General features: G+C 42.5%; 1 protein-coding gene across 5 annotated transcripts in view; it reads left to right on the top strand.

The window, feature by feature from the left end:
- The first annotated feature begins 4685 nt into the window (after positions 1-4685).
- The window catches only part of ANKRD29 (ankyrin repeat domain 29), a 34016-nt gene continuing 26949 nt past the window's right edge, over positions 4686-11752 (top strand). For 3 of the 5 annotated variants that reach the window (XM_052788304.1, XM_052788301.1, XM_052788300.1), the window contains exons 1-2: positions 4686-4779; positions 9933-10043. In XM_052788304.1, coding sequence (XP_052644264.1) covers positions 4759-4779; positions 9933-10043 — 132 coding nt within the window. In that variant the 5' untranslated portion in view covers positions 4686-4758. Of the gene's footprint in view, positions 4780-4924; positions 5260-9932; positions 10044-11752 lie in introns of those variants that run through there. The other 2 variants (XM_052788303.1, XM_052788302.1) reach the window with 2 other exon arrangements.

Below are 11752 nucleotides of genomic sequence, written 5' to 3'. Positions count from 1 at the left end.
AACCAAGATCAAGAGTGATTTTAGCAACAAGAAGTGTCCAAAGATCAGGGAAAGAGAAAGAAGTTCTAAAGCTGCTCTCTTATTGTGTGCTGATATTGAATCTTGCTGACAAAAACTGATGTGCAAAAACCTTAGGCTGATGCTTTCAAAAGTAGCCTTTGTCCTGGGTGTCTGCATTTTGAGTTACAAGGCAAGAGACTGTAAGGAAGCCAAAGTGAGAAGCCATTTTTGAAGATTTTGGCACAACAGGCTTGCCCAAGCCGACACAGGAGGCCATAGGCAGAAACACACAACAGTCTGCTAAGAGGCAATGATCCAGGATTTTGAAATTATGCAGAGAGGACTAGGGTAGTAAAGAGGATTTATACCTTTAGTAAAACAGAAATACAATTTGCTCTTCACAGTAGCCAGGGATCTTACTATTGTTGTCTGGGTAAAATCAGGCTTCAAAATTTGTAACTGAAACTGCTGAAGATTGCTCCAATTTACCTTTTCAATTACCTTTTCTTTTTAATCTTTGGATAAAGTAGTTTATTTCTGGAAAAGCATACAAACCTATTTACATTTTTTGAATACTTAAATAACAATGTTGATGGAAGCAAATGTCCCAGGAAAGAAGACAATGCAGATACAGCTGAAATCAATAACATAGCAAGATCTCCACCTTCTGTAAAACTTTAGAAAAAAATAAGTTACAATTAGAGAATAAATGTCACAGGCTCCCATCAATGATCTTTATACAGGTGATATTGGAAGCAAATGCATCAACACTATGGACATACAGCCATATGGGAAATGAGAAAAGTTAGTGCAGAAATATATTTGTCAATGCAGTATCTCCTGAGTTCCACAGATGCAGGGTGTGATACACCCCGCAGTAAAGAGCTCTGGAGTCTAGAAGATGGCAGCCAAATTTAGCAACAGGTTCTCAAGATGGGGGCAGAATCCCACGTCAGAGCTCAATGAAGTTACAAAACATACACTAACCACCGTACTCTGCTGAAATATATTTATCCATTTACATACACAGCAAGCAAATTTATATTGCTGTTCACTGTCATTTCTAAACATGCATTTCCTTGTTGATCGCTATTTTTTAAAGTAAATAGAAATGAATGTATGTGTTTGCATAAAAACTTGTAGATGTTTGGATCAAGATCTCCAAATGAATATTTTGGCTAACCCAAAATTTGTGCCACTTCTTTTAATTCACCATATACAGCTGTGCCTGAACTGTTCTGGCTTAGGTGAGGTTTGTGACTTACACAGAATAGTTGGATCAGCTTTTAAAGGCAACGGTTTCATTTGTTCCAGCAATTCATTTTAGATATCCTTCAGATTTGTACAAAACAACATGACTCAGGATATTTGAAATAATCACTGTGATGAAATACTAGGTGGTAGGAATGCAGCCTGCTGCCCTGCAGATGAATTCTGCCAAACAGGTTACAAATCCCGACCAGTTCAAATATCTTGGAATCTCAAATATCCTGCCAAGAATCAAGAATAGGGGAGATGCGGGTAGCGTAACCATGTAGCCCTAAAATACAGTATTCCCACTACTAGTAACAGGCACTGAGTTTGCAAGGCCTCAGGACTGAGGCTTGTCAGACTTGCTCTGTTGACCTCCCCTTAACTTTCTTCTACATGGTTTAGCTCTAACAGCAGTTTTACTAATTGACCAAGTGTCTACGAGTAATTTGTTTTACTTTTGTTTACCTTTGTGTAGTACCACTATAGCTTTACAACTCTAGCATAATGATGCAGCATAGAGAAACGTAAACATGGTGTGACTGAGAAGTGGTGACACAGGATGCAGGGTACCTGAGCATGGGCATGGAATGGTAAGAGGAGGGACGCAGGTTTGGTGCTGGTGACCCCTCAGCTATAAAAAACTCACCAATAGCCAGGTACAGAAATGCAGACCTGGAGATGGACAAAACTGGATTTAGGGATAACAAAAGGAACTAAAAAATAGTATTTAACAAACATAAAAGCCACCGTGTGTAGTAAGTTTAGTTGTAATGTGGAGCTGCAGACCAGTGAAGAAAGAACAAGATGTAAAAGCGTGTTAGCAAACGTATAAAATGACCCTATGCAGATCCTAGAGGGAGGAAGAAGAAGCCATCAACATGAAAATCATATTTCCTGCAGCAACCAACTCCAGATGCTGACAGCTCACCGTAACATCCCAGACCACCACCACCAGAATGAGATCACTGACTTTAGGACCCAGCAGAGCAGGGGAAAGGTGAGGATAATATCAGGAAAAGGAGTGAAAACTATGTCGTGGTTTAACCCCAGCCAGCAACTAAACACCACGCAGCCGCTCACTCACTCCCCCCCACCCAGTGGGATGGGGGAGAAAATCAGGAAAAGAAGCAAAACCCGTGGGTTGAGATAAGAACAGTTTAATAGAACAGAAAAGAAGAAACTAATAATGATAATGATAACACTAATAAAATGACAACAGCAATAATAAAAGGATTGGAATGTACAAATGATGCGCAGTGCAATTGCTCACCACCCGCCGACCGACACCCAGCCAGTCCCCGAGCCGCGAATCCCTGCCCCCACTTCCCCGTTCCTATACTGGATGGGACGTCACATGGTATGGAATACACCGTTGGCCACTTTGGGTCAGGTGCCCTGGCTGTGTCCTGTGCCAACTTCTTGTGCCCCTCCAGCTTTCTCACTGGCTGGGCATGAGAAGCTGAAAAATCCTTGACATTAGTCTAAACACTACTGAGCAACAACTGAAAACATCAGTGTTATCAACATTCTTCACATACTGAACTCAAAACATAGCACTGTACCAGCTACTAGGAAGACAGTTAACTCTATCCCAGCTGAAACCAGGACAAACTAGGAAGTGTGTATAAGTTTTAACTGTAGTAGTATTAACACTGATTTTTTTTTCTGCATAGACTTATTTTTTTCCTTTTTCTGCAATAATTAAATCTGCTCTACTAATGATTCTTGGATTAGACTGCTAAGATTCAGTTATACTAATTATAAATTCTTGGGTTTTTATATATATGAGGTGTGTTTCCTCTTTGCCAATAAACAACATTTTGAGTGTAACAATAGGTAGATATATATGCCAAAAAAGATAGTTTCTAAATGCTTTCTGGGATAAATTTTCAAAGGGTCAACAAAAAAAGAACATACCTTTGTGTATGTACTTCTGTTTTCAACAGTTCTAACAAATTATTGCACCTGAATATGAAAACAGCAAAATCACAGGAGACCATGTGCAATTGAAAATAGGTGCAGTTTCAGATTTTGTGGGCAAATTAAGAAAGGCACTTCAAAATTTGTCCCTTGACATATAAAATAAATACAGACCCCCCAGAGACTGTACTGCATTGGTCTCCTTTTTTGTTGTTCATCCAGAGAATTCTTTATTTTTTCTTTGTCAGAAAACTTAACATTTTGGCTGATGAATGTGAGAAGATTGGCATGTTATTCACAATAGATTTAATAAATACAGGGATTTTCCAGGGGTGAGGCAAGGAGTGTGTACCAATTAGTAATATTTTCCTCTATCAGTGGGCAAGCATCACTGTGCAACTGGATCAGAGCAAGGATGACTCTTAACTATGCGGTCTACTGAGTTTATTCAGTATTTTTAAGTTTAAGAAAAAATCAGAATGATCATCCACGTTTGTATGATCTTGTCAGTAATTAAGATGAGGTTCACACCAGACCATACATTCTGAGATGAGCTTATGTTATTAGCAGCTTTCATCTGCGTGCCTACAGTTTGTTTTACTGTACGCACAGATGAATATTGCCTCAGGAAAAAAATCTGCAGAAAATCCTCCACTTGCAGATTTGTAGAATAAAGTATTTGGATCTTAGTGCAAGTATTTTCTCTCAGTGCATACACGTAATTTTCTCATGAATGGGATTTATGTGTGCACATCAAAAGAAGAAAATCCCTAAGGGCTCTGTTTAAACCAACAATAGCAAAGAAATTCAGGAATCTCCCACCAGAGCATGCCCTGTTTTGCCTACTTTATATCACACAGACTTTGAATGAAATCTGCGGCAGCCAGGCAAAACAGGACACGCATTGGCTTTATGGTTGTTCATTTTTAAAGCCTTAAAATTAAGCCCTTAAGAACTTACTGTCTTTCTAATAAGAGCGCATCACCCATGGGAGGTAGTAGTGTTGGTGATAGCTGAATACACGCAAGGTGAGGGAACGCTCACCCCCACATGCTTGTGCAGCTGCAGCGTGGGTATACTCACAACGATACCTTTTAACAGTTTTTTCCTAGATATGAAGGGAAAGGGCTGTTAAATACAAAAGAGGTGCCACGGAGGTGGCATTAGCTCCGTGACGAGACTCGGGCTGGGGTGGGGGTGCCTGGGTTTCCGCCCGTGTCAGTGCTATTTCTGAGCAGCGGAGGCTTTATCTATAGGTCTGAACCAGCGGCCAAGCGGTGTGGGTCCCCACCGTGGGGTCTTGCTTCTCGGGGTGCTGCTGCTGGAGCAGGGGGTGCGGGTGGCTGCGGGGTAGCCGTGCCCACTGATTTGTATAATAAACAACAACAACAACAACAACAATAATCCCTAACACTCCCCTCTCCCCCCAAAAACCTCTAAAGGGGAATAACAGCCAGAAACTCACGAGCGTAAAGTCATGCGGGAGGGAGGCGCCGGCCCCGCCCCGGCCCGGCGCAGCCCCGGAGCGGCGCGGAGGGCCGCGGAGCGGCGCGGAGGGGCGCGGATCGGAGGCGGAGCGCTGCGATGTGCAGGATGTCGTTCAAGGTGAGCCGGGCGCCGGGGAGAGGGGCGGGGGATGCGCGTTTGGCCTCCCGCGTTGTGCTTGCCGTGCCGGCAGCCCGTGAAATGCTCCGTCACGTTCTTGGATTTAGGGATTTATTTAATATTTATTTTTTTTTAGGAAAAACGGGGGTGTTTGAGGGCGGAAGGAAAGAAAACGGAAGCGTCCTTCCCGGGCTCTGGGGTGCCCTGGGAGTGCTGCGGTGGCAGCTGATGGAGCCGGTGCTTTCCACAGCTGACACCCCCAAAAGGACCCGTGGTTGGTGTTGCATAAACGGCGAGCCTCCATGAAGCCCTACGCTGGCTTTAGGGCGGCCAGGCTCAGCGCTGTGGGCTTTGGCGCAGGCGGGAGCCTCCTCCGCACTTTTCCGATCATCTCTGCTATTGCTGGTTGTGTAATAGTTGGGAGGCAGCGCTTATCCGTGCTCTTCGTTTCGGGCTGTGGTGGCCACTGAAGCCAGGCTGGTTCGTTCCCTTTTCTGTTTGTGATTTGTGTCGCTATTTGTACTTCTTCCATCCGAAACCACGCAAGAGCTGTCGTTTTCAAAAGATAGCCTGTTTTTTAATCTGAGGACTAGATTAATAAAATCAATTGGCAAAGAGGGAAGCAAGCAGCAATTTACTGAAGCTAACGGGTAATATTCCCACTAGATGTACATCTTCTCCTCCGTGATGCGCTTTCTGGATGCTGTGCTTGCCCCTCTCTTATTGATCACCAGCTCTGTTCCAGTCCTTTGCCATGCTGTTTGTGTCGCATTGCTTTATCTGATGGATTATTCCCTGTACTTGCCTCTCACTCCTGTCAAAGTGCCTCCCCCCCGGAGTGCCGGTGCTCCGGTGGCATGGGGTCAGTTCAATGGTGGTGCAGAGCTGGTTCCCACCCACAGTTAAAGCCCTGTAGTGGCAGGGAGCAGGGTACCTTTGCTCACGGTGCAGCTCAGCCTTACACTGGCTGGCAAAATCTTTGTGGTCATCCCCTTTTTGGTCCTGCATTGGTCTCATACCTGCTTTTTTTTTCTTAGTCTTAGTATCTTCTGTCCCTCCATTCTGTCTCTGTGAGTTTTTTCCCACCTTCATTGCTCACAAGCATCCACCCTAACGGATACTAGCCCCATGTTCCTGGTGGTGCCAGCCCCTTCTTCTTGCCGCCTTCTCCTTTTTTGGCCTCCTTGTTTTTTTACCTTGTCCTTCAGGTCTTCTTTTCTGTTCTGTCCCAATCAGCTGCTTTTCTGTGCCCTATTTCTTGCTTTCTATTCCCTCAAGTACTCCTGTTCAAGGTAGCTCACTACCTGCTCCCTCTCCCTCTGGGGAATTGCAGCCCCCATCTCCCTCTCCTTTCTCTCTTTCTGTGTCTTTTTGGTTGGCATTTTCTCTTTCTCTCAGAAGACTGTGTACTTACCTTGGATTCCTACTGTCTCTGTTTGCCACTGTCTATTCATGTTTCCATCTTATTATCCTACTTACCCATGAGGTGGCATTTATTTTTTTCTGTCACTGTCTATACACCTGAATATCCTCTCTTCTTCTACCAGATTTTGCCTGTCTAAACTTACATCTGTATCTTGAAGAACGTTTCTTTTTTATCAGGATCCTTCATGTAGGATGTAGTGCTATCTAATAAAGTCCTCCCTCTTTCCTCCTAAGTCCCACTAACATTTTCCATTGTGTCATGTTTGATCGTGATTTCCAGTTTTTCCTATCACCTCTTTTCTGTCATCTTCAAGATCACTGTTTAGAACTGCACTCTTCCTCCTCAGCTGTTACCCCACTGTGACCTGCCCCTTCTCTGCAAACAGCAAGTCAAAGGTAGGGTAGGGAGCGGGAGCTGCTGATCACAGCATTTAAATGATACTTTTCTGTTTTATATTCCTAAGATGACACATACAGATACACTATCACATTTTATTTTTTCTGTATTCCTGCATAGAAATGGTCTTGTCAGATTTATAACATGTATTTTCCTCTAGGCCATTTTTGAATAAGTATTTTTACTTGATGTCAGCACAGCATGAATATAATGCCAGCTTTTCATCTTTGGGCTCTCGTAAAAGCATATAAACAATTGAAATTAACAGCACAGCCAGAGTTTGAAATAATGCTTTAGAGGTCTTGATGAAGTTGAGGAAATTGTATCCTGAAAGTTTCTGATGCTGGAGCAAATGATATAATGAAACATGTCATTTTCACCAAAGGTATTAGCTAATCACTTTTTCAAACATTTATTGCATTCTGTTCCCAGACTGTCAATGCTGAGGATCAATTGTTTACTTTAAGGAGGCGTTAGGAGCAGACTAGCTTTATAATAAGAATTACATGAAAATCGTATCTCTTGAAATTCAACATTACCTCTCCCTAAGAAGTATCTGATGAGACAGGATTGAGTTCATAACTGAACAACAGCTGTCAACGCTTATGTCACATCCTGCAGTTTAAAACCCATTTATTGCTCAGTTAATCAGATTATTAATCCCAAAGTAATGTCTTACATTTTGCCTACCAGTGATGTCAGTATTGCTGATATCACCTGAAAATGGAGAGCACAGAGGTATAAATCCTTGGTTTGAAAGCAAGAGAGAAATTGCCACATGGTACTCCTTGAGGCTGTCCTTGTAGGGTGCCCAGATCATCTGAATGATTTTGCACATTCCATTCATCTTAGCAGGTAAAACAGCTCAGATTTGTTTTTGCTTTTGCTTTTTTTATCTAATCACTGCATGGTTGATAGTCCGAGTGTGCTCTATACTCTACTTTTATACAAGGAATCCCCAGCAACGTGGGGGCACAAGGGGAAGTACAAGTACTGATAGCAGTATTCCAAATTGGGTCAAAAGCACCACTGGGAAAAACCTGATTTTGTGTCCTTGCTGCACTGGAGAATTCTTCCATTCCTTGGGTCTGATCCAAAGTATGAGGACAACTTTGCTGGAGAGCTACTGTAAGAATTACAGGGGAAAAAAAGAAGTAGGCATTTATGACTCATAAGGCTAAAGACTTTGGACTTCTTCTTCCAGACTAGGGTAACAATGGCAACTTAGTTGTCTCCTCATGTAAACTGATGAAAGCGGTTAAAGAGTTCCTGAATATTAATTTCAGTTCCTGCCTACCTGATCGATAAAGGTGTTGTTGCATGATAGGCATAATAAGATGCAGTCACATTGCTACTGTGCCCTTGTAGTGAAAACTGGGCTGGATGAAATAAACCTTTTCCTGTATGGATATATTGCCATACCCCAAAGCTTTCTAAAACTTTAAGGGATAGAGTGAGACAATAAAAGGTAAGGAATTCGATTTCCCATTCTGTAAGGTCTAAATATCATTCTTTTGCAATAGCTTTCCACTGAATATCATAATCATAAAGACAATAAGCCAATACTTCCTAACTACCAGCTTTATAAATAAATATCTGCCTAATAAATCAGAGCAAAAAGGGCAATATGGGCCACTGTGTGTTTAGGTCAATTGTTTGCTTTTACGTAAAATTTTAGTGGTTGTAAGGGTAAAGATAGGAAAACACTACTGCATTGCCAGCAAGGAGGGTATAAACTGCTAGCTCTACTTTGATTGACATTATCTACAGATTCACCAGGGGAAATGTATTAGCTGTAAAAGGAAGACCAGAATTTAGCCTATTGTGCTTCCTAAATTTTTCAGACTCCTGCCCCTATGTGTGCTGGTACAAGAAACATCGCTATCAATTTATAGGAAGTGTCTTATGATTTATTGAATGGTTGAAATTTCTCTCATCTCCAACAGCTGCCAATTTTCCAACCCATGAATATTAAAAATGCAACCCATGGAAAGTGCTCAGTGCAACAGATCTAGGATAGATTTGCACAGGATTGGTCTTGTGTCTGCTGGTTTCTGCGAGGTTTATTACTTGTGTGTCAGTGAAGGAAGGAATTTAAACTGCTCTATGTGTTCATTTTAAGTATCAACAGTAAAACCATTCAATCCTGATTCTCTACCACATTACACGTGCACATTGACATTTAGACATGGAGAAGGGTGTATTACATTTTCTGCAGCAGAATGGTTGACTTTTATACCCACTTTGCACTCTCTTTGGGTTATCCTGAAGGCAGGATTCGCTGGAGAGCAAGGCCCCTGGGTATTTTTGACACTGTTTTGGTCTAAGATGACTATCAGTGAAATGATGCTTTACTGAACTGTTGGTGGGTTTGGGCCTTATTAAAAAACCAGCGGCATGAGCCTGCTCTAGGATATGTACCATTGCCATCACAGCATTGTTTCCCCTCCACACTTCACCCGTAGCAGTGCTTACCTGTAAGGGCAGCATTTTGGCAGCTGCCTGCATGGATCGGATAAGGAGGTCACAAGCAAAGGCTGTGTCTTTTTCTGCTGTCCTCCTCCTATGCTGGGCAGTCATGATTTGCTCCTACCTGGGAGAAGTCACACTGTGGCATTGTTTCTAGGACTAAGAAAGCCTCAAAAGATTACTATATTACTACTAATTTGTTTTAACAGTGGCCTCTGTTATCTAGATTTCAGAGTTTCCCAATTTTGCCTTACATATTGCCTTGTCTACCTAGTAACTGAATCCGTAAGTCTACAGACAGCAAGATTTTAGCCTTTTTTTTCTAGTGTCACCCAGCAGGTATCTCATGTACCCATAGTTACAAGGTGTTAATTTCAGGGAGGAGGCATAAGCAATACTTTTCCTGTCTTGGGACTTTATACGCAGAAAAGAAGGAGACGGCCGAGAGCTAACCTGAAACCCAGGAGGCTGTCCTGCAGCAGGACATGTCAGCAGGATGATTCAGCCTCTCTAACTGTGCCCAGCCCCACCACAGAAGCAGACAATACAGGTAGCAGTTGTTTTCTGTGATGTTTCCCTGGGGATGTGGACTAGCATCATCATCTCTCATTACAGACCAAGCTAAGAGTCATAGGCTGCCATGGACACAGGGAAGACCTGAAACAACATGAGGTAGCACAGGGAGATTGATCTCTTTAATTGCATAAAGAAATTAAATTAGCTTCCCTTCCATGCTCTGGTTTTGAAAGAACAGCACACTAAGGTGAAACTTGCCTGGCTTGAATGCAGAATTTGCTGGTGTGTGTTTGTCCAATGCATCTTCCAGCATGTTTTAGTTCTGCTTTTTGTTTTTTTTCACCAGAAAGAAACACCACTCGCCAATGCTGCGTTTTGGGCTGCGAGAAAAGGAAACCTGGCTCTCCTCCAGCTGCTGCTGAACAGCGGGCGAGTAGATGTGGACTGCAAAGACAGCGTATGCACACAATGCACCTACACCCACGGCACTGGTTTTACATCACTTTCCATAGCCCGCTGCACCGAGGGTGTGGCAGGGATCTAACATGAGACATTTGAGAGTCTTGTGGCACTTACGGATGATTTAAAACCTTCTCTTGTCAGGAAGCAAGTTTGAAACTCAAGATAAAATAGCGTGATGATGATTTACATCAGTGGCAAGGGGTTAGGAATTTGCCAGCACTCAAAAATGTGTCTTACACAGTTATTTGTGGCACTGACATTGAAAGCACAGATCCTAGCACCTTGGGCTTCTCTTTGCAAGGAAATGTCATTGTAGTAATAGATCACGGTGAAAAGTCGACTCAACCGAGCCCAGGTAGCAATGATTCTGTCAGCTAGCAGAGCTCCTCATAACCAGAAGAGCTGCTGGCCTCCTAACTTCTTCCTCCCCCACCCCAGTATCTCCTGGACTTGGCACCAACAGGAAGGCACAGCAAGGTTGCCACGCAAAGGGGAGACCAGACACGTGACAGATAGATTTCATGGGGATTTCCTTACTGTAATTGGCATAGGTTGAAATTAGTTTAGAGATTAGAAATCAGTTGAAAACACAGATAATGGGTATGTCTTGCTATTGTGCCTACAACCTATGGAGAGGTACTTGATTTTACTAAGCTATGGCAAAAAGCAGGGGAAAACCAAGGTTGAGAAGCTCCCAGGTTTCTTTGATGCTGGGACTGACTTACTGAGAATTGTGCCTGTGTTGTACAGGGTTAGTGCCACTTCCAACCTGAAACATGAATCTGGCACAGCTTCTCTCACTTTGAACGCTTTCAAAGTGCAAGAGATTTTCTAAGCCCATTGACTTTAACCTATCTTTTTGTTTTCATTTTTGCCCTGTAGGCAAGTATTTGTCCTGCAGTACTTCTGGAGATGATGCTATGAGTGTCATTTTGACAGGGAGGGAGGGATGTTCAGATGGGGGCGTGAAGTAAACAGGACAGAGATTGATGCAAAGAAATAAGGTCCACTACTGCTCATTTTTTCTCAAAATAAGGCTAGCCTTGTTCAAGAATTTTTACAATGCACTGTAAAATAGCCTGACTTACTAATTTTGTAGACTAAAATATTTTCATACGATTAAGGCTGCATGCTTCATTTTTGTAATGTCCCCATTCCTTCTTTAAATTGAACTGGTGTGTGTGAATGTTTTAGAAGGATGAATTTCATCCTTATGCATGTGGTTTCCATGTATTGTCCATACACCACATACATATAACCTGAATCTTACTTGGTTCACTGGGCTAGTGACCTTATGGTGTACGGAGGGAACCTGAACTCACAGTTCTGGTATGGAAAGTTCTCTCATATAATGTGAAGAATCACAGAGTGAGTGTGCTCTCATGTTTGGACAGGGAATTAGCATTCCAATCACCCAGACCTTACTCCTGACTATGACTCAGAATTAAGTGACTCAGCTGTTACTCAGCTCCTGTGTCTAAGGTCATTCTTCTGGAAATGATGCAAAGATCTTTGGGATTCTCTGATAAAAATGCTGTGTATAAACCAAAAATATTCTTGTTATTCTTGTTGCACTTACTTTGGGACAATAAGGTGAAATCATTGCATATATATTTGTTTAACGGTCAGGCCTTAGCACTGCAGGCAAACCTGTAACGTTTTTGCTTTAATACCTGCTAATTGCTCATTTTCAAAGTATTCTTG

Source organism: Harpia harpyja, chromosome 5 (genome assembly GCF_026419915.1).
Source record: "Harpia harpyja isolate bHarHar1 chromosome 5, bHarHar1 primary haplotype, whole genome shotgun sequence".
Taxonomy (NCBI): Eukaryota; Metazoa; Chordata; class Aves; order Accipitriformes; family Accipitridae; genus Harpia; species Harpia harpyja.
Note: the sequence above shows the minus strand (reverse complement) of the source record. Positions and strands in the feature narration are given on the sequence as shown.